General features: G+C 41.1%; 1 protein-coding gene across 8 annotated transcripts in view; it reads right to left on the bottom strand.

Annotated features, from left to right (window-relative positions):
- The window catches only part of OXR1 (oxidation resistance 1), a 304,340-nt gene that overhangs the window by 248,565 nt on the left and 31,818 nt on the right, over nucleotides 1-23,957 (bottom strand). For all 8 annotated transcript variants that reach the window (XM_049821593.1, XM_049821637.1, XM_049821578.1 and 5 more), the window contains one exon: nucleotides 12,570-12,648. In XM_049821593.1, coding sequence (XP_049677550.1) covers nucleotides 12,570-12,586 — 17 coding nt within the window. In that variant the 5' untranslated portion in view covers nucleotides 12,587-12,648. Of the gene's footprint in view, nucleotides 1-12,569; nucleotides 12,649-23,957 lie in introns of those variants that run through there.

Below are 23,957 nucleotides of genomic sequence, written 5' to 3'. Positions count from 1 at the left end.
CACAGCATTAGTGGATGATCCCCATCCCTGCTGCACGGCTACAGAGACTCCCCACCAAATCACCCATGTACTTTAATGCCTCCTCAAAGGGGAGGGCCCAGAAGCCTTACATCATGCAACCTCTAAGAAAACAAAACTAGATGCTTTCCCACCTTTCTTTCTCATTAACTAAAATGAGGAGCAGAGCTATATTACAGCCTTGTGGCAATGTGCTGGTTTGGGCTGGGATAGAGTTAATTTTCCTCACAGTAGCTAGAATGAGGTTATATTTTGGATTTGTGCTGAAAACAGTGTTGATAACACAGGGATGTTTCCGTTACTGCTGAGCAGTGCTTGCCCAGAGCCAAGGCCTTTTCTGCTCCTCACCCCACCCCACCAGCGAGGAGGCCGGGGGGGCACAAGGAGTTGGGAGGGGACACGGCTGGGACAGCTGACCCCAACTGACCCAAGGGACATTCCAGACCATAGGACAACATGCTCAGCATATAAAGCTGGGGGAAGGAAGAGGAAGGGGGGATGCTCGGAGCGATGGCGTTCGTCTTCCCAAGTAAGTCTTATGCGTGATGGAGCCCTGCTTTCCTGGAGATGGCTGAACACCTGCCTGCCCATGGGAAGTGCTGAATGAATTCCTTGTTTTGCTTTGCTTGCGTGCACGGCTTTTGCTTTACCTACTAAACTGTCTTTATCTCAGCCCACGAGTTTTCTCAGTTTTACTCTTCGATTGTCTCCCCCATCCTGCTGCAGGGGGGGAGTGAGCAAGTATCTGTGCGGGGCTGAGCTGCCGGCTAGGGTTAAACCACGACAGGCAATCAGCATCAGACAAGGCAGAAGATATCCAAGCAACAGCAGTGTCAAGATTCTTTACTCAGTACCTGGTGTAGGGTTTACTGAATAACAATAATAAAAAATACCTCTGCATTGTCATGTGCAATTTTGCTTACCTCCCTTTTTATATGAGAAACACTTAATTTTTCAGGAGACAATATTATAAACACCAACTGGAATATAATAAATAAACAGCAAATGTCAATAAACCTGCCTCTCTATCTGACTGGTGTCAGTTAAGGTAAAATAAAGATTACAATCTCTGTGTAAGCAAAGTTATATAAGTAGGTGAGTGGGTTTAAAAACAAAACGCATATCTCAGAAAGTTATATTTACCTGTCAAAGCAAGTAAACTACCAGATGAAAGGAAGGCTAAGTCTGAATATGATTAAAGCCTTATTTTTTTCCCCAAAGAGAACAGATTTAGACTTGCTGAAGTCTGCATATTTAAAATACACAATAATAAAGATGAGCTATTGAGTCATCACCAATTATTTTAAGAGCAAATTGTTTATTTATAAAGAAACTGACATTTATAAAGAAAGACAAGAAGGACTCACAGTTGAAGCAGTCTTTGGGACTTGGAGGGGGTTTTTTTGTTTTGTTTTTCTAACTTAATTTACTTTGCTTCATTTCCATTTCTAACTTCAGAAGTATCACATTTCAAATCTTTCCTTTTTGGCTTCTCCTATTGTGGCCTTAAGCTTTCACACACCTTAATAAGATGTCATCTGTTAACGTGATAGTCCTACCTATCAAACAGGTGAAACTAAATAAGTGTTATAACAGAAATCAAAGCTGCCCAGCAGTCAAATGTCACAAACAGCAATTTGTTTAGCTCCTTGGATAATGTCAGGTCCCCACCAACTGGACTAAATGCAGTTAAGAGGAAGCTGTATTGAGTTTTCATAGAGAAGAGGTGAGCACAGGGCACCAGTTGCCTTGCGTTTCAGCTGCTAAGCCTCACCAGCAGCCCACGTGGACCACACTGGGGATGCTGGCATTGGACAGGTTTCTAGCATCTCCACCCTGAGTTACAATGCCCACGAGAGAAATATGGCTTAATGTCAGGACTCTCCCTGGGCTGCCCTGCATGGATCACAGGCATAGCTGCGTTGGTTTACCATCCTCTCCTCCGTAATTAGACTCACTCTTTACCTGCAGTCTAGCCCAGTATCCTCTTAACACACACAAGAACATCCACGCTGCATCAGACCTATGGTCAGCCTAGCTCAGCATCCTCTGGGATGGTGGCCAAGACCAGCCCTAAGGGAGAAATCAATACAGACAGTGGCAAACAGCAGGGCAAACAGTAGGACAAAGCTTCCCAGCTCCTGGGAATTTGGGGTTCAGAGGCTTCATAATATAGAGGTATTTCTCTGTGTTTCACAGCCTACAACAGACTTCAGAGTCACTGAGGCTGCTGGGGACCTTTGGGGATCCACCAGTCCATCCTCCTGCTCAAAGCCGGCTCAGCTGCAGCAGATTGCTGAGGGCCATAACTAGTTGGGTCTTCACTATATCCCAGGATGGAGACCATACAGCCTCATGGCAACCTGTTCCAGTGTTTGACCACCTTTCACATTAAAAAAAGCTTTTTCTTATGTTTCCTGAAAGTTTTAGCATTCACACGCTGCTGCAACAAATTCCAGAGCCTGCCTATGCACTGTCTGAGGAGCCATGAAGAAGCCTGGTGTATGGGGTGGGGATTATAATAAGGGCAATGTTTCTCATGTCTCGCTACGCTCTGCATGGGACCACTGCTCTAACATAATGTGAAGTGATCTTAGAAAGGTTTTAAGACCACAGAAAAGGTCTTAAGACAACAGCATTCATTACTTTTATTGGAATACTCTGAGATACTTAATTTTCCTGGGTTCTGGACTTTCACTGTGTTGCCCAGGTCTGGACTTTCACCATGTTGTCCATAAGGATTCCTTTCTTTGTCTGTCTTTGTCATGAGCAGTGGAGCATCTAGCATTGCTCCATAATACCCAGAGAACCAAGGTAATTCTGTTTGCAACTAGTTTCTGATAATAAATGCCAAACTATTTCTCATCTCTCAGATTAGAAAAATTCAGGCAAAATGCAATGACTTGCCAAAAGGTAAATAACGTTTTGATGGCATCTTCCATTCTTGGAGCTATTCTCGTAAATAGCTTTTTTGCTCTTATGATGCATCTGTTGCAATTATTTCTCCCCTTCCCATGAGACTCCCCATCTGCTATACACATCTGAAATGGCATCTTATAATTCATGCTAAGGAAGCAGCCTTATCTGTTCAAGACTTCAGATTCACTTTTTCATAAAGATCAGCAGGAATAGAGAAAGATATTAGGAAATCAGACCTAGAATTCTGTGTTCAGAAAATAACCTTGTTCATGTTAAGAAACAGACAAAAAAAAAAAAAGAGGCTTTAGGGATGAGGGAAGGTTTCATCTGACAGTACACTTCACAGGAGAATATGCATTTAAAATAAGATGAATACAAGGAGCTGACCAATCACTTGTCATACAGAGGAACAAAAGAGTTTGCCATGATAAGGCTGAAGCCACTGGTGTTGTTCTTTCACTGTGGTTATTTAATGCAAAGAGTATCTTAGAGTTATATTAAAGATGGAAGATCAAATAAGGATAAAAGCTAAGACTGTGTGGTCAACCCCAGCCCCTCATGGAGTTTGTTATGCAGTTTTGGATTAGCTCTTGAGAAAGCTCAATTTCTTCTGGAAGAAAAGTTAAGTTAATAATAAAGCAGGTTTTCTACCTTGGTTGAAACATGGATAAAAGGGTGGAAGTCACACTGTATTGAGGCCATAAAAAGATTACAGAGATTAACGTGAATACAGTATGACGTAACAAGTCCTGTACACACCTGGGCTGCCCTTTTGGCTTTGCTATAATGCAGATAGAAGAATGAATCATACACTAAAAATTATCCAAAAATAAATCATGCACCATATCTAGTGGTAAATGAATTATCCCTGCTTCTCAGAACTGCTCTTTTCATAAAGAGTCACCTCTCTAGAGAGTCTGAAGAGAACTGAGTGAATTTTCTTCCTGTAACTGTAAGAACCAGGAAACAGCGCTATAATTCCCATGTAAGAAGTTCAATTTCAACAGCTAGAATTTTAATATGGCTACCTAAGATTTGCTAAAAAATTATACTTGTATTAACAATGAATTTTTGGATGTTTATAAGCTTAGAAACTGTTACAGAAATGAGAAATCAAAAATATCAGCTGTAGGCAAACCAGCTTCCAGTGTTCTTCTGATAATTACAATTAGGGAGCTTAATGAAATCCAGCATATCAGATTAGTTTCACAAACCCTACACCTCTTGACTTGTACTACCATGACATCCTCCAACAAGTATGGAGCAAATGGATTAGATCTGCAGACTAATTTTATAGTCTTCCCTTCAGACTGATTTTCTTGTACTTTCTGGTAATATTTAAGAAAATATTTTCCAACTAATGGAAAGTCATTTAGTGCTCTCACCAAATTACTCCTCAATGAGTCTGGAGCAGATACACTTTCTTTCTCCCAAGTGCCTTTGATTTCTTCTCTGTACACACAGACATGCACTTAATTAAAACTTTCCATTGAAGTGGCATTAGCTAGACACACAAGGCATACCAAGTTGCTCTTGGGCTTCCTGCCAGAAAGCCAGCAGTGCTGATGACTTCTTTCATTTACTTTAAAGTGCCAGCAAAACAGGCAATTTATGACCACATAAATACAGAGCCAACAACCTATGACTACTATCTGTGGCAATACAGCACAGACATAGCCATTTAGTGCATCCCGTTCCCTCGGACTGGTTCATGTTGTGGAATGCGGAATCAGAACACACTTTACGAAGTGTTTTCTGTAACACCGTAATAAAATAAATCACCAGTATGAGTGTTTAAAAAGGTGTCAGGGAGCAGCATGAACAAATCCCATTAGCAGACAATGGGATTTGTGCAGATATCTACTATTTACCACGTTGAAAATTTAACCCCGGGGCTTTATACATACAAGCAGGATGCAGGCATATCACATTGTGAAATGAGGTTTGATTTTTATCAGGATATTGGGATTTTTATTAGGAAAGAAAGATACAGGGAGAAAAACCTTTTGCTCTGATATAGTGTTATGATTGCGGGCAGGGATTTTAAAAAGCATCCAGAGAAAGGGAGACATCTGATAAATCATGTAATTGCCAGAAGCATTTGAAAAAGTCTGTAGGACATGACAACAGCTCTCATTATGTGGTTCCAGTTCTGCTTCAGAAGGTTTCAGAGATGTATCTGGCAAGCAACCCCCGAGAGAAAATGTATTTCTGACCACCAGTGTAGCTATTCTTACATGTGAAATATGCAGTAGAATCTAGGTGATGCCACTTAGCTCTATTAGGTGCTGATTGTCACGCGTGCCTTTCACATTTAAGTTTAAATTAAACTAGAGTGGTTTTAAATTGAGACTAGGTTTCATCTGAGGCAGCACTGATAACTCTATAACCTACAGACTTCATTTCCTAAAAATAAGAGAAATCTTACAAAGTTATTTTTACAGCCAGAATCTAACAGGAGCAGTTCTGCTAAGACTGGAAACATACCAACAACTGGAGATATCTGCAGGGCACTGAGGCCCAAGCTCAGCATGAAATCTGAGTATGAGGAAAAGTTCATCGTTGTCTGGGAAATATCTTCATGCTTTCTTGTGCAAGAAGAAATGACTGAATTGGGGCATGAGCACCTTCAGCTGACTTCATCATTCAGCAAGACTGACTGACCTTCAGTTTATACCTTGGCATATTTTTCTTCCAAATGCATTTCCTGAAAAGCAAAACGAAACATTTTCCTCATCCCGCATACTCTTGGTAAAGAGTATTGTGAAAAAATTCAGGTGAAGTCCTGACTTCTAGAATAAGAGCAAAAGAATTTCACTGACTTCAGAAATGCCAGAGTTTTGCCCTTCAGCAGGAGCTTGAACAGAGTGTAACCAGGAATACATCCCTGTACAATGAAGAGCCCAGCCACATACATGACATAACGTAAGGGTCTTGCTCAGAAACTCTGTGCCTCCTGAACCTTCTAAAGCATAAGGGAACAGGAAACATGACCAGAAAGGTGTCTGCAGTTTTGCTCACACTTTAATTGCTTGAGAAGTAAATAAACATGCTAGCATTCCAATGCAAAGAAAAACAAATAAAAAAATCCAGTCACTGAGATGTTACGTCCTCTTTGTAATCTCAAGTGCCAGCCACTTGTGAAGAAGGATCTTATAGTATTGAAGGTTATAACTGAAGTGCAAGTGTGATCCTATAATTAAAGAATCTGCAGGCAATAATCACGACACCTAAAAAGAATGCAAGATACAGCATTCTCTCAATAGGAGAATGAAATAATTCTGAGTATTAGAGCTACAGCATGAAGTTGGTGTAGAAATGGGGATGACTTTCTCTAACAAAAAGATGCACACCAGGTTGGCTGGTTAGATCATGCAAATACCTTTCAAAGTCTCTACACGAGGCAGAGTAGAGCCTTATTGTAAAATAGACTTCTCTAAAAATGTAATTGAGAAAACGTTAATCACTTAAGATAAATTTAAATGGACTTAAATTTCTTTTCTATTTCCATTCGTAAAAACATAGATTATATCCAAATATTACTTCACATCTTATAATTAAGGATGCAGTTGCTTGAGGCAATTTTTTAAAAGCTGTTCACCATAGCTTAAATTCTTTGTGATTTTATTTGTATTTATAGGAAGCCAAATTTTTATTAGATGGACTGGTAAACTAAAAATATGTATTTTCTATATTTTGTTATACAGGCAACCATTTTATTTGAGCTTAAACTCCAGTATATAAACACTGATTGGGCTTTTTACATTGTACTGGGTCTGGCTGGGATGGAGTTAATTTTCTTCATAGCAGCCTGTATGGTGCTGTGTTTTGGATTTGTGATTAAAACAGTGTTGATAACACATCAGTGTTTTGGCTATTGCTTACACAGTGTCAAGTCCTTCTTTGTTTCCCACTCTGTCCCCCTGTCTTGTGTGTCCCATCCCCCCTGCCCTCCCCCAAGTAGGCTGGGGGGTGGGCAAGAAGCTGGCAGGACACACTGCCGGGGCAGCTGACCAAAAATGACCAAAGAGATATTCCACACCTATATGATGCTGTGCTCAGCGATAAAAGCTGAAGAAAAGGAGGAGGAAGGGGGTACACTTGTGCTTATGGCATTTTCCTTCTAAAGTAACTGTCGTGTGTTGAGGCCCTGCTTTCCAGAAAGTGGTTAAACGTCTGCCTGCCAATGGGAAGCAGTGAACGAATTCCTTATTTTCCTTTGTGCACTTTTGCTTCACGTATTACTCTGTTTTTATCTTGATGCACAAATCTTCTTACCTTCCTTCTCTTTTCTCCCCATCCCATGGGACAGTGGAATGAGGGAGTGGCTGTGTGGATGTTTGGTTGTTGGCTGAGGTGAACCCACCACATTATCTGTAAACTCTTCAGGACTTTTTCTGCAGATCCATGGCAAATTAAATTTTTATCATCTTACTACTTCATTAGTTAAACGTTGTTACTTTGGGGTTTAATTTCATTATTACCAGAGGAACTAAAAAGGATGAAAGGATGAATACTGCAAGAGAGAGACCATGGATGCACTGAAGGCTTTAATACCCCATCGGAAAAGTTATGTGGCCTATTAATAAATCTGAGCTCTCATTAAGCATAGCACAGGCTGGAAAAAATGGCCAGGTGGGTAAAAGTGAAAAAAAACCACCCTTGAAAACCAAGAGACAGTCAGTATAGGTTGTTACACATTCTGTTGCCCTATATACATCTGTATACTAGACTGTGTCTGTTCTGGTTGAATTAGAAACCAAGTCCCACAGCTGCCTTATCATTTTGCATGATTCAGCCTCCAGGCCCCAAAGCAATAAGACAGTGCAAGACTTTGGAAGTTCATATTTGGGGAATGTTAGTAAGTTTAAATGAGTCCATGTCAATAGGTATTATTTTGCAGTTCACTACCATAACAAAGTTCAGCAGTAAGAAAGTTAATTCCATAACAGAGCAGAAGAGACAAAGCATGTTACAGCTTCATTCAAAGAGTGTTACTTCCAATTAAAAAGCAAAAGAAAGGGGTTAGTAAGCACCATGTGAATTTAGGTCAAACCAGATAATTATTTTTGTACACTTACAAATCCCAAAGAAAAGAACTTTGACATATAATCTTAGTGTTCAGTAATGGACACAGTTTCATGGCCATCCACTGGCCATACTTTAAAACCCAGCAGAGGTATCAGAACAAACACACGAACGGTCCAGGACTAATGCCAATAAAAACCATGAAATTTAGAAACCATGTGTAAGCATAACCTTTCTGCAGCTAAGGGGAAAGAAGAAACTAAGCTTATATTATCTTGAAAACACTACAGTCTGTTCATATCAGGAGCTTATAAATTAACATTAGTTCCTTAACTTTCTAATCAAAACCAGATATAAAAATAGGAAGGCAGTAACTGTCAGTGACTAAAAAGCTGATGTGTCTTCCCGAATCTCTTCACCCTCCTTCTATACCAGTCACATTACTTGCCCAGCTCAGCTATCATCTAAGATTATAAACATGCCAATATAAGCAGACACTGGAAGAAAGGTTTGTTTTTCTACTTATCACGGGACTCAAATTGCTGCTGACAGACTTGCCTAAAAAAAATTTACTATGACTTTCCAAGGTGGCTGTTTGGAATATATTTTGGAAAGAAAACTATTTGCCTCCAGAAACAACTGCTGTGCTACCAAAGTCTTGGACCACTGGCCAAGTCTGCCAGCACTGCCATTCATGCAATCTGGCCATCCACCACGAAGCACCAAACTAGCCCTTGGCACATAACAGAAGTTACCAGCTGCATTAGCCACCAGCGGCTCAGCCTGGAGTCACACTCTGTAAATAAAATGCTCTTCACAAAGAAGACCACAATAAAAATAAACCCTGAGTTCACAACAGGGCGATCAGGCTGCCTGGAGATCAGAGTCCTTTCCTCTTTTTGTTTGCCTTTTCTTTCTTTCCTCCAAAATAGTTTGAATTAAACCTGGTAACACTAGCCCTCAACAGCCTAAGTGCTGGCAACAGATCAGACAAGCTCTAGCTGCTCTCTAGCTCTACAGACCTTCTTGAGGTTCAAACCAATGGAGGGGGAAGGAGACACCACGCACTTATGGCAGGAGACAACTCAGACAGACTTGGACATGGAAGCTGACTTCTAATTAGCCAGAGATACTAGTGGTAGTCTGTGCACTTCACAGGACCAAGGTGGTATCCTCCACAAGCCCAATTCAAACATATGCCACGTGCAAGGCTCCTCAAAAAAAGGACAAATGGATGCAGTTCCAGAAATGGAGCTGTATTGCATATACACTTAAGCAAATGTCCTCATACTTCTCACCTCCTGCTTCTCATAATTGCTTCCTTCAGTCTCCTAAACTCATTTCAGGACCATGGCTGGGCACTGGGGTTTAGATTTGTCACTTAGGCCATCTTTTGAAGCGCTCTGATCTAGGCTAGAGAAGGACAAGAGAACTGAGCATGCCATCCAGGAGAAATACTCTCCAGCTGCGTGGACATAGTATAAATGAGTTATACAACATAAGGTTTCCAAACTGAAGAACATATATAACCATAGGTTAGAGTACCCCTGAACATCATGATGGCAGTGGTAGGTAGATAGACAGAGTTTACTGCAAATCCTGAGGATGTGCTAATTTGGGGCCTATCTTCGCAGAGCAACTTCCACACATAAAGTTGGTTCCCAGAAAATAAAAATCCCTTCTCTAAACCCATTTACATACTTTTCCCTTCCACAGGAGGACAATCATATCGTCAATTACTCTTGCAAGACTGAAATAAGTACACAACATGAATAATACAACACATCAGAAACTCATTGGTATACATACTCAGTGCTATTGTAGATTTAATTAATTGGAGAAAATTAACACGATAGAGAAAAAGATGAGAGCAGAATACAAGACAACACAGAGAAACCACAATAGTTCAGTATTTAAAAGCATGGGATCAGCTCTCAAATTAAACTGAAATCAAGAGGAATTCACCTCTTCGTTAGAGATGTCAGTTCACATTAACAATACAGCTTCTTTTAAAGCAGCTGAGAAATATCTTCCTCACATACAAATTTTGTCAAAGCTGTTCTGATAGGACAGTCACTTTTATCGACTTCATTATTCAGTCCATTCAACAGGGATTATCCACTAAAAATAAACTTTGTATGCAAAATCAAGAGAAAGGTATAAATAAAAAAAAGGAGCTGAAATACTATATACCTGATAACTTCCAAAGATCTAGTGGCAAGAGATAATTCAATTTATGAGTCAGAGTTTTGTAATTTTGTTAAATGTTTTGTGGAGATTATAATTAGCAAGGTATTATTAGAACTAATTAAAAACTAATTTTACATGAAAATAAACCTAAAATCATCCTCTCCTATAGAAAAATAGCTTTGTTCCCCATGGTATTTCCAAGTAAATACAGTATTTCTTTTTAGGAAGAGAATTAATATATCAAACCAAGATTTTCAAACCCTCTCGATATTAGGCAGTCTATTTGTAGCTGTTTATAACCTTTAAAAATTATCAATAAAACCTCAAGATTTTCTTGTTCACAATTACAGTCCTCTCTAAGAATTAAACTCAGAATGCACTGCAATTGAGAGAACAAAATACCTGACAAGTACTCAATCACTGCCTAACTAAATTATGGTACCAATCTCAAGAATACTCGATATAACTTCCCAGTTTACACACAGGAGACTATTATTATGCAAGTCCCTTCTGCCTCATTCCCTCCTGGAAGCAGGAAATCCTTTATTGATTGCAAGTGGTTCAAAACAGCCTGCGTAAAGTGAGAAATAGTAGAACACAGTACAGTGGAGAGGCAAAAGAACTTCTGTTCCCCAGGTGTGCCTTTTTTTTATAAAACCTCTTGTTTGCAGACATGAAAGAGAATTTCATATTGTCTGTAATATTCCTTATGAGGAATTTTCATTTGCATAGTAATCAAGATTCAACCTGGGAGAAAAAAAGATAAAGGAAATTTCAAGGCTACCAATCAAACACAACTCTTCATTTTGCCATTACTTTAAAATGCTAAGAGAAGATAAAGTGACTATCCTGAGAGTAAAAAAATGTTTAGATCAGCCCAGAAGGAGTTCACATGGGGTAGTATTAAACAGTGGCGAAAATAACTAACCCACCTGAATATAATTTAATATAATAATTTGTTTCACTTTGCAGAATGTCTTTGGTTAACTTGAGTGTTAATATTCTGTAGAGGCAATCAATTAAAAGCAGAAATCCTCAAATGGGAAGTTTTCAATTCTATTACTGTACCCTCAGCAACAGTTATCTTAAGCTCATCATACTGACAAAACAACGGATTCTGTACTTGCCTAAAAATAAGACCAAAGTTTCCTTTTCCTGAAAAGTTACCATAAAAATGTACTGCATTTGCACCTTGTATACCAGGTAACATAATCTGGAGACGATGCCAATACCACTTCAGACAGATGCAAAATATCCCGTTGAATTTGTTGCCATGTGAGGCAGCAGTGCCCGTGGTTGCAGGAGCACAAGGGACTGGGCAGCCCCTGGTAGCACCCTGACTCAGGCGAGGCTGCAGCTCACACTGAAGCCTTCCGCAACTGGTGTGGGAGCTGATGCCTCAGAAACCCAAGCTGCTTTTTCTTATTATTTGCCACCCCTGATTCCTGCAGGCATGCAAGATGCTGCTTCATACGTGCTACTTCTTAAGGGCAAGCTAGCCTCTCCTCTTCCCAACAATTCAGAAGAGATGAGCTACTTCTCCAGGTACCAGATCAAAGGTGGTCTGCCACTGCATGGGGCAAACGTTTCACTAGGCTGCCATGTGGCTGGGGCACACGTGTTAAGTCATTGACTAGCTTGTACTAAAAACCTAAAAGCCTACCAACAAGCAAAAAAATAAAATAAAATCAGGGACTTCACACAGGGGAGGAATGTTTTATAGTATCTTTGTTCCACAGAGAAATCACACTTTCCTGCAGAAGACCCATAGGTGCAGAAGCTGGTACCTGGCAAGGTGCCTCAGGTGCTGCAATGGTTTTTGTGGCTGCAGGAACTGTGGGGGAAGCAAAGCCATGCTGTCTGCTGACGAATACAGGAGCAGAACCACACTACCTGATGCTTAAGAGGAACACTTGAAAGAGCGCAGGAAGTAGAGAGCGTGGATTCAAACATGTTGATTTTTGAGACATTTGGGGTATGGCATTGAATCATGCAGAATAAGAGATGGAGATTACCTTATATTCAGTATGGACACCCTAAAATGGCAAAAAAGAACCTATCTTACACTGGAGATTTTTTGTCCTGGTGTTACTTTCCACACCCAGAAAGCAGGAGGGATGCCCTCCAGCACTAGTACAATGTCTTCTTTGGCAGTCTTGCTGTGACCCATTATGCCCTGGGGATACTATTTGCCTTTGTACTACATGGCCTGTATGCCACATGCCTATCAATTAAAGTAGACCAGAGCTGTACAGCAAAGAAAAACCAATCAATATAATAGAAAGGGCAATATATCTAGCTGATGTATTTTGTATAACAATACATTTGGAAAATGTAAAATTTTCAGATTAGAGTCACAACAGCCATACTATTTTTTGGAGATGAAAAGCATAACAACAAAGGTGAAAACTGACCTCTTAGTGCCAAACATAATGGTGTGGGCTTCTTTCACATTTATGAATGCACTGCTCTGAACAGGCTGTTTCTGTTTACCTGGATGAGAAGAAAGAGAGAGATTTTTAGATCGAGCAACTCAGGACCTTGATTTTCATGTCCTGAACAATAAATACATTAGCAAACATCTTCCAGTGCAACTTCACAGAATAGCTGACAATTTTATAGAAATACAAAGGTTAGCAAAACAATGTAAAGGTTAACAAACACAAGATAAAAGTTAAAAAACCTAAGATCAAATCCTACTGGTAGGGCTTAAACCTGAGGTTGTTAGAGCAGTCACTCAACAAAAGAGTTAAGTATAATGCTATATGGTAGTGCAACATCTAAAAGCCCTTGCCTCTGAAAGGGGAATTCACATGCCCAACTGAAATTCAGGTGCCTCAAAGCCAGTCTCAACATAGCTATACAAATTTACATCTTAATTGCATTTTGATGCTCAATTTGTTGAATGACTACCTTAGTAAATTAGTCACTTTTCCAGAAAGAAACCATTAATATAAATAAGAAATTCCCTGGGGTGGGCCTACTAAGTATGGACGTCAGGAAACATTATTATCTGAACAAAAAGGAATTCCAACTTTCATATAAAAAATAAAAATATGAAAATATTATAGAATAATAAGGTCGGAAGGAACTGCCTAATCCAACCCACAGCTCAAAGCAGGTATAATCAGATCAGGTTGCTCAGGGATACGTCCAGTTGAGTCTTGAACACCACAACCTCTCTGGGGAACCAGTTCCAGTACTTCACCACCATCATGGTAAAAACGTTTTTCCTAATACCTAATGAGAATTTTCCATGTTACACCTTGTGCCCACTGCCTCTTATCATATCACTGTATACCTTCGAGAAAGATCTAGCTCCACCTCCTCTATATCCTCCACTCAGGTACTCGTTGACAGCACTAAGGTCTCCTCTTGGCATATCTGCTAAGGCTGAGTTGATCCAGCTCTCTCAGCTTCGTATCATATCCCATTTGCTCCGGTCCCCTGACCACCTCCTTTGGTCTCCATAAGTCAACACCCTTCTTGTTCTGGGGAGCCCAAAACTGGACATGGCCCTCCACAGTCAGTCTCACAAATGCCAAATAGAGGGTAAGGATCTTTCCCTGACCTGCTGGCTATACTCTTACGCATGCAGCCAAGAGATGCAGGTGACTTTCTTTGCTGTAAGGGCACGCTGCTGGGTCATGCTCAAATTGCTATTCACTATGGCCCTCAGATCCCTTTCTGCAGCACTGCTTCCCAGGCAGCTGGTCTTATTCCATTCCATGGGCAAGACCTTGCATTTGCTTTTGCTGAACTTCATGAGGTTCCTGTCAGCCCACTTCTCCAACCTGTCCAGGTCTCCCTGCAGAGCAGCACTGCCCTCCAGCACATTGACTGCTGCCTGCAATTTGATGCCATCCACAAACTTGCTGAGAACTGCACTCCATCCCATCACTGATGTCATTAATGAAGATACCAAACAGCGTTGGTCCCCGTATTGAACCCAGAGGGACCTCACTAGTTACAAGCTGGGTGCGACATTTTCTGTTTTCCAGCCATCAAGAACCTCCCCCAGTTGCCATGACTTTTCAAAGATGAGAGAGCAGCCTCACAATGACATCAGCCAGCTTCTTCAACACCCTTGAGCACATCCCATCTGGTCCCATGGACTTGTGTACATCCAAGTGGGCTAAGAGATCCCTAATGCCACCTTCCTCTACTGCACATACCGCTTCACTCTGCTCGGGCACCTGGGAGGCCTGAGGACAAGTCTCTTTAGCAAAATCCAAGGCAAAAAAGGCATTGAGCACTTCAGCCTTTTTTCCACACGGCCACACTGAGCAATGGGCCCATGGTCCCCTTGCTTTCCCTTTTGCTGCCAATGTACTTACAGAAACCTTTCTTGTTACCCTTCACCTCCTTGGCTCATTTCAATTTCAGCTGAGGTACAGGTTTCCTGACTGTATTCCTGTGTGTTCCTACATGTCCCACATTCTCCCCCAAGTATCCTGCCCTGCTTCCACCATCCGTGTCCTTCCATTCGGTGTTTGCTCCCAGTCAGCATTCAGGCCACTCCTTAACACAGAATCCATCCTCCTGGCTTGCACACTTGGCCTTATCACCAGTCTCTGAAAAGCCTGTATCCACCTGCTCCAGCACTGCAGTCATGAGGGCTATCCCGCCATTTACCTGTAATCCCAATATGGTCACAGCACTGCAACTGTGCATGAATTCCTAATTTCTCCCGGTCATTGCCACGCTACGTGCGTTTGGTAAGCTGGAGCAGGAACCTGCCTGCTGCCCAAAGTCTTTAGCTTTCCCCCTCCTCCCGCTTGAGAGCCACCCTCCACTATTTGTTCACCCACGGTCTGCATCTGTCCCTCCTTCCTCATTTCGCATGGCTCAGGCTCTTATCTTTGCAGAGTTTCTGCAAAGACCCCGGGTATCTCCTCCTCACTTCTCTGGTGGTGCATGATCTGCTCATAATTTCTACAGCTCCTTCCCCAAGTGAGTCAGCACCTCGCTCAGAGTGCTGTCCCCAGGAGAGGCCCCTGCCACCCAGCCCCAGGAGAGGTCCCAGGTGTTCTGCAGCCCCACACCAGGCCAGCAGTAGCCTCCCTCGGTGTGCCGTCTGAGTCAAGGCCTCCAACACGCCAAGGACATTAGCACCAGTCGGTGCCAGGGAACATGCCCTGTGGGGTGTTGAGGCCACCACTGCACACCCTCCAAGTCACCCCAGGCAAGTTTAAGCAGAGATGCTCTGTGTCCCTGCTGTGCTAATGGCTGTGACAAGCGTGTCGCTGCTGCTTCCCCTGAGCTTAGCCCTCCCAGAGCAGGAATTGGCCATTCCCAGCAGCAGTCTGGATGCTAAGGCACCAGAGGCAGCTCCCACCAGGACTGGAAGCAGAGACTCAAACTGCTGCGCAAACTGGGAAGGGCAATCACGAAGAGCAGCCCGGGCAGGGCTCTGGGTGCCCTGCATGCTCCCAGCACCACCGACTGAGTCCCTTTCTCAGCCCCTGTTCACAGCGCTCTGGTCCTTCACTGACTAAGGAGCCACTAAATAGCAACTGGAAAGTGCGGGCAGGTGCCAGCCCCTCCAGCTTGAGGCTTGTCCCACCAGGTCCCTATCCAAGAGACTGCAATGGCTCCGTGACCTTGCTTCACCTCCCTTGTGAATGCCATTGCACCGGCCCACTGCCCTCACAACATGTAATTCTGATGTTATTGGAAGCTTTCTGCCTTCCTCCCAAATGTTCAATTTAAAGCAGACATCGCTTACAAAATAAAAAATTCTATCCTAGTGTAGTTCCTTTTTTAAATGTAAATGCGCAAGCTAAATACAAATGTTTTGTTCATCAGGAAGAAGCTGTGATTACATGATCTTGACTGACAGGAGGATTTTTGTCTACAAACTCCCTCCTAAATTCATAAGATGCTCAAGGGGACTTCACATCTCCATGTCACACCAGATAAAATGACACCACATAAAATGTCTTGTTACCTCCAGGCGAGGAAGTGGTATTTTCACAGCACCATATTTCATTATGGGTTTGGGCAATGACATTTTTGTCTCAATTTACCAGTTGCTCTTAAAGCATTTCCTTTTTTGTTTTGTGTACGGATTTTTGTTTTGGTGTGGCTCCTTCACTTGTACAGCGGCAAAGAGTCGAAGGGAACCTCCCTCTTCCTTTCCATGCCCTCTTGTTCCAGAATCACAGCCTTGCAGCTGGGCAAGCAGCACAAATATCATCAGCCTGAAGTACATTTTCCTTCCCATACAATTATTCTCCCTGCCACTCACTAACATCAGTTGCTCCACCTTGAGAGCATAACAAATGCATGCTTCCAGTTAGCTGTCTTGATTGGGAATTTCTAAAGGCTCTGAGTAAGCCAAGTGTCCACCCCAATTGAAAATCAATGGATTTGGAGCACGCACATTCCCTGCACGTCTTGGGAAATCACACTCCAGTTCCCTATTTAGTCAGGCTAACTGGGAGCCTAAGCTATGCTTACACTGTCAGATATGCACCTTAGAGACGGAACATGGATGAGATTAAGGACTGCAACTCAGGCTCTGCCCCAGTGCACACATTAAGCATCTCAAGCCATTCAGACAGCTGATTATACAATGTGGAGCCTAAATCTGTAAATGCACTACAAAGATCTGAGTCAGTCGTTCCTTTTCTCTTAGAAGTAGCAAGGTTCAAGCTCCTTAATTTAATTTTCAGAAGTATTTAGGTTGTGACCTGGAAGTCCAGGTCCCATATTTGAAAATGACACAGTCACTTATGAAGCCAAGAGCATCGGTGGAACTTTTGACACTGAAAATTTTAACCCCAGTTTATTCAATTATTTGATGATCATTTCTGTTTCCACTAAAGAGCACCATTCACAAGCATACATTATATTTAAGCATCTTATATCAGTAGTTAAGACTGCCTTCACGTTTGCAAGAACTTTAACTGAAGGGCTCTGATGCCTTCTGTCTTGTCTTGGATATAAATAATAAAGTTAGTCATGACATAAGGTACTGCAATTTCTCAGAAAACAGGACAAGCTATTTGAGAAAAACCAACGGGTATAAAATTGCTGAGTAGCAGAAGCATCCTCCCTTGAAGGTGACTGGTGCAAAAGTCAGAAGAGCAAGGTCTTGGATATGTTGCCACCTACCTCAGCAGAAACTTTGCTGGCAGCATCACCTTCCTTTTCCTTGAGGCACAACTATATCCTCTTTGGAAAAAAAAGACTGATATGGTCATCAAATATATTAAATGAATCATTAATTCAGACTTTGGATATTTTTTCCCTTGCACAGAAAGTTTTTGCACGGACGTGTATCCCATAGCACTTCACTAGCTTAGCAAGGGTAACTGTGTGTCAGCTACTGCCTTTCTGCTGAACCTCATCCCTCTCTGGTGGAAGGTACCATCCTCAGGGCAGTGGCAGAACAGCCTGGGAGAACTGTCACTCTCTTCTAGACAGCCACATTAAACTGCTAAGAAGGGCTGTTTAAAGTAAGCAGACTCACTTTGCACTGAAGCAGATGAGAAATAATCATTTATCTGCTTGGAGGTAAATTCTGAAGGCTATGACTTTCAAAATAAGAAACTTCTTAGTAGCAATAGTGATTTCTAAAATGATGTTGTAAAGATGCCATTTTAAACAGTAAAACTGGCACAAAAATTCAGTAAACCTTTTCATTTACACCAGATATATTTAAGCATAATTTACTAAGATTCACACTGACTGCTCAAACCCAAACCCATGCAAGTTCGAGCACAAGTATCAAGAATAAAACTATTTTCTGTTAAGAAATGATTGTATTATAGTGATAAATAAGGCATAAAATGTTCATACAGAATTACAAAGAAGATCTTTATCAGTGACCTGGAGGAGGCAACGGACTGCACTGTCATCAAGTTTGCAGATGGCACCAAATTAGTGGAGACCAGTTGATATGCTTAAGGGCAGGGCTGTCATCCAGGGAGACTTGGACAGGCTGGAGGGATGAGCTGACAGGGACCTTATGAAATTCAGCAAGGACAAATACAAAGTCCTGTACTTGGGAAGGAAGAAACTCTTGCAATGGCATAGGGCTGGGCACTGCCCGGCTGGAAGGGCCCTGGGGGCAGCGAGCTGAGCACAAGCCAGCAGCGTGCCCTGGCGCAGAGATGGTGAACAGCATCCCGGACTTTATTAGAAGGAGCATGGCCAGCAGATAGAGGGAAGGGATCATCCCCCTTTATTCAAAAATCACCAGACCATTCCCGAAATACTGCATACAGTTCTGCAACCTACCCTCAATGCAAGAAGGATGCTGATAAACTGGAGCGAGTTCAGCATAGGGCCCCCAGGCTGGTCTGGCTGGAGCACTTGCCCTATAAGGAGAGGCCAGGGGAGCTGGGCAGCTCCAGCCTGGAGAAGGGGTGGCTCCAGGGGACCTAATGGCTCCTTCCAGTACCAACAGCAAGGTTATCAAGAAGATGGAGCCAGCCTCTTCACAGTGATGCATGATGGAAGAGTGAGAGACAGTAGGCATGAACTGAAAGGAGAGGCTTTGCCTGGATATAAAAGAGGTGCTTTTTCACCATGATCACAGTTGAGCAGCAGACCATATGGCCCAGAGAGGTTGTGCAGCCTCCCTCCTTTAGAGTTTCCCGAAACCTGTTTGAATAAAGCCCTGAGCAACCTGGACTGATCTCACAGCTGACGGTGCTTAGAGCAGAAGGATGGACTAGAGCCCTTCTGAGGTCCCCTCCAACTTGAGTTATCCTGTGATCCTGTAAGGCTATGTATAAAGAAGGAAAAAAATGGAAGGGAATGTGAAATAATGGTTGAAGCTGGGATAATTAAAATATAATGCTGGTACAAGTATAATGGCAGGATGACTACAGAAGATTTTTTGTTTTAAGGAAATAGCAAGAAGATAACACTTTAAAATTTCTGTTCTGAAAGGTTAGAAAAATAAATTATATTAAATTCCTCTCAGAAGAGGTAGACTCAGTATATTTATATACAGGGCTAAAAGCTGCAAACAGGAGCAAAATATGTCAAAATATAAACCTGACTTAGTTGAGCTGAAAGATATTGAAAGCTAGGAGGGGGCAATAAGCAGGTGAGGCAAGACCTGAGAAATGAAACACTACTATGCACTGTAAGCCTTGAAAAGTAAGAGCAGAACAAAGTATCTTCCACAGACAATGGGAAATACCGAGTCACAAAAGAGCAACCAAATCCAAAGATTTTGAGAATTGTTACATTTGAAATAAAAAGAACTATACATAGAATTTTAACAGTTCAAAACAAATAACCTAAAGAATGGAAAGGGAGTGACTCCAGTACCCATAGCATTGGGGAGACCTGGAATATATACTAAGTTTATTAACAGCATAACTATTCCACAATTTTTTGCAGAAGCAAACAAGTGAAGAAGAAAAACATAAAAAGTAGAAGAGAGAGAACGCTAGTTCAGTACTTAGGCAAGTATAAGTGAACATAGATTCACACAGAACAGGTCATGCTTACATAAGTTACAGTATGAAGTGACAATGAGAGCTAATGGGGATGAAACAATTTTTGCACTTCAAGAAAGCTTTGATATACTGCCACAGTATGTGATGGCTTTTGATACAAGTATTGTGGCTGCAGTAGAATGGAAAGGAAAATTCTAAGAAAGACTTGGCAGTCAGTTAATTCAGGCTATCTCTGGAAAAAGACTGCTGAGAAACAAATCAACAGACAAGCAAATCATGAAGTTAACTAGAAATATTCCAAATTCTGTCCTTGCCACAAAGCAATCACTCAGTGGAAACAAAACTTCTCCATTTACAAAAATCAGTTACTGCTGTACTTCACTAATCATAATCACTTAAAAAAAACCCCAAAACAAACAAATGGTACTAATAATGTAAAAGAATCTAAGGCTCTTAAACATTATTCAAACTTCACAAGTATGTCACATTATGATATTTAACAAATACATTGCTCTAAGTTCTTTATACTTGTACCCCAAAGCAGGGCCTCTGTGTTGATGGGACCCGCCAAAAGATTGCAAAACTACCCAAACACTTTCCTGTACTCAGCTAAATCACCCACTAAACCACAGTACATTTTTTTGCTAAACTGTACTTTTGTACCTTTGAGGCCTTTAACTCCACCTAATGCCATCAGAGATTAAAAACATGTAATCTTGATATTTAGTGTGTCTCAACAATATATAGCATTAAACCTAAACACCATATCGTATTAAAAGTTACTGACTTGCTGGCGCTTCAAAAAAAGCATTCTGGTAAACTCACCAACACCCTTAGAGATACCAAAAGACAAAAAAACAAAAAGCATAAGAAAAGGATAAGATCACCTACAGATGCTCAGCAGAACATTTTTAGTAGGTCAGTGCTTTTCTCCTGCCCTCTGTCTTGAAAATGTTGGCTTTCTCCTGTGGATGTCGGTCCTCTTCCATACTTGAGGAACCGTACAGACTATTTTAATCTAACAGTCTGAACCGCTCAGAGTAAAGGAACCAAGTGATATGCAGATATATAAGAAACATATAAAGCAAGAAATGTCACCTGAATTTTCTAGTACTTTACACAGCAGCGTAAAAAAACTAAGGCACAAAGCAGTATGAGAAACGGTTTTACAGCAAGTAGCCCTTTGCAGTATAATAGGATACTTAGGATCACAACGTCTTTCCAAAAGCTATGCTTGAAAAAACACAGGCTACGTCTAGTCAAAGACACTCGGCTCATACAGGGTTAACTGGAAGAAACATAATGGCCAATGGACACAAACAGAGATTGATTACTTCTGGCCTTAAGCTCTGTGAAACTCTACATCAGATCACTTATTTCAGCCTTTTTAGTATATTGCACAACCAGCCATTTCAAAATGAAGAGAAATAATTTCTTCACACCTTTACAAAACACGCAACACATTTATTCTCTATATAGTCTAGCTAGATTTTTGGGGGTTTTGTTTAATTACCTTAACACTTGAAGGAAGAATACCTTAAAATTCAAATAAACAATTAAAGGTTTAGTTTAGCAGCCCTTGGAGCTAACTCATTAGTGGCTTCTTAAGCAACTAAATGATAAATAAAAATAATTGAGCCAATAAAATGAGGTCCAATTCAAATAGAGAAAAATGAAATGTAGTTACTAATGTAAAGACTGATTTATCTGAAATGTAGATGAAATTTTTAACAGCAATTCTTATGCAGTGAAATAAACCCAACTGCCATCTGTTGTTGATCAAAGGTCAGTTCAGTATCAAGAGTTTAATAAATAATTCATTTTGCTTACTGTAAAGCATGAGGGCAGCCAACATTATGGCCATTCAGAAGTATTATAATTCTGTATTTTTTCATTAATATGTTTTTTCTGATATCTAAAGGGAAAGTATTTTAGAAATATAGAAATTAACTTCATATATTTGACTATCGTGATTATTTCAGGTCAGCAGTCTTTTACAGCAACCACATAGTTGCCAAAGATCTAATACTATTGTCTGTTGTGATTACACTTGTAATCCTGTTAATTTAATCGTCTTACACTTCCAGTTTTTTCTTTACAAATTAATTATGGCTGCTGTATGCTTTTCATTTGAATCATACACTTCCCATGACAGATGTTTTCTTCTTCCAAAATGAAGTTAAATATTTCTGGTTTTAAGACAACAACAAAAAATAATTACCAGTTTGCTGCCTCATTCCAGTGACAGCTTGGGTGACCTCATCTGATAATTCTTCTTTCATCCCTTGTTTTTAAACCCCCATCTTTCATTCTTTAAAATAATACAATCACCAAAGCCTCACGATATCCTTCATTTCAATTTGCTTTCGTTTCTCTTCCTTTCCTACATTGTACAATACCACATATGAATCTTTCTTGTGTCATAGCTAAGTGTAGCTTCTGCCACAAAATCCACAGAGTATATACAATGCAGCAATGCAGGTGTGCTCTATCACTCATTACCTGTTAGATCATCCACCTCGGCCTGTAGGTAATTAAAGGCAAGTCCTAACTGCTGTAGTAGGAGAGAAAAAATTTCTTAGCATGGTCTCTCTGAGCATGCTAAAGAAATGTATTGATTTTTAAGTAAGACACATAAAAACAAACAACCATTTGCCCTGGGTATTTTGCCTTCCTTCACCTTCATGGCAGCACACACAGCTTCCTCTCCTATGATTTCAGGATAAAGGGACATTCCTCTACATCCTTTAGGTCATCTTAACATCTAAGTTGCTTGGAAATCTAAGGCAAGAAAAAAAAAAAAAAGACAGCTCCTCCTTCTCTAGGCACAATTGCTGGCCTATCAATTATTTATTATTAATTAAGTAGTGGATGTGCCTATGAACAGAAAATAGTACACATTCAGAGAAGACTCACAGGGAGTAACCAGCACTGATCTGGATTTCATTATTTTTCTTTATTTACAAAGAGTTATAAAGCCTCCTGAAGTTTGGGGGTTTTGGGGGGGGAGAAGCTGAAAATAATAGTAGGCTAAAAAAATAGACTAAAAAAACCCTTTCCAAAAGCTCACCTGAAGTCAATGAACATTAATGATAAAACTAAATCTGCTGAGATGTAAATGGTAGATGCAATGGTTCATTTACAGCTGCTCTGAGATGTGAAATTGGTGCTATTTATCCACCCCTCTCCTCTCTGGGAAAATCAAGAATATCCCAAGTAGACACAAAAGGATCATGAATTTAATGTTCCTCAAAGCTGAAGAAACCAACATCACTTGCAGCAGGTGGGCTGCTGCTTTCAGACATAGCTCAATGACAAACTTCCTCCAGTAGCAAGCGAGGTCTTTCTCTCTTCAGACCTCTTCTGGTTTTTAACTCCTACCCCTCGGTGTGCCGTCCCTTTAGTTGTACAAATATAATGTCATATAGGACTGCACTAAAACCAGACAGCTGAAATGAATCAGATTAATATCCCCCCTCAAAAAAAAAAAAAAAATCTTTAAAAATCAGTATTTACTTTAGAAGAAATTTTAATAGATCATTTCAATGACATAGTTTACATGCAGGTTGCACTGGCACAAGGAGAGCATCTGTGAACTCTGGAATAGCAGTTTCATAAACAGACTTTAAAGTCAAAGACAACATCCAGGTCATTACTTCTCAAATTATCATTAAAGTTTAAAATCTTTAAGAAATGCTTGTACCCTCTATAAAATTAGTTCCAAAGGGCATTCTAAAGTCAGGTCTTAATCTGCACAGAAAAGACATAAGCTCTCAGACTGTATATCTCACATATATAGTAAATAAAAAGTCAAAAGTGTGTTGAGCTTGGCTGGCTGCCAGGTGCCCACCAGCTGCTCTCTTACTCTCCCCCCTCAGCAGCACAAGGGGAGAAAATAAAATGGAAAAGCTCACGGGTCACGATAAGGACGGAGATCGCTCAGCAATTACTGGCACAGGCAAAACAGACTCAACTTGGGGAAATTAATTTAATTTTATTGCCAATTAATTGTAACAGAGTAGGATAGTGAGAACAAAAGCACATCTAAAACCACTTTTCCCCACCCCTCCCTTCTTCACAGGCTCAACTTCACTCCTGACTTCTACCTCCCGTCTCAGGCAGCACAGGCAGATGGGGAAATGGGGGTTGCGGTCAGCCCATAACGCTTCATCTCTGCCGCTCCTTCCTCCTCATGCTGTTCCCCTGCTCCGGTGTGGGATGCCTCCCACAGGATCCAGTCCTTCACAAACTTCTCCAATGTGGGTCCTTCCCACGGGCTGCAGTTCTTCACGAACTGCTCCAGCGTGGGTCCCTTCCACGGGCTGCAGTCCTTCAGGCACAGACTGCTCCAGCATGGGTCCTCCGTGGGGTCATAAGTCC

The sequence above is a fragment of the Accipiter gentilis genome, chromosome 2 (assembly GCF_929443795.1).
Source record: "Accipiter gentilis chromosome 2, bAccGen1.1, whole genome shotgun sequence".
In the NCBI taxonomy this organism is placed as follows: Eukaryota; Metazoa; Chordata; class Aves; order Accipitriformes; family Accipitridae; genus Astur; species Astur gentilis.
This window is presented reverse-complemented; position numbering and strand designations above follow the sequence as displayed.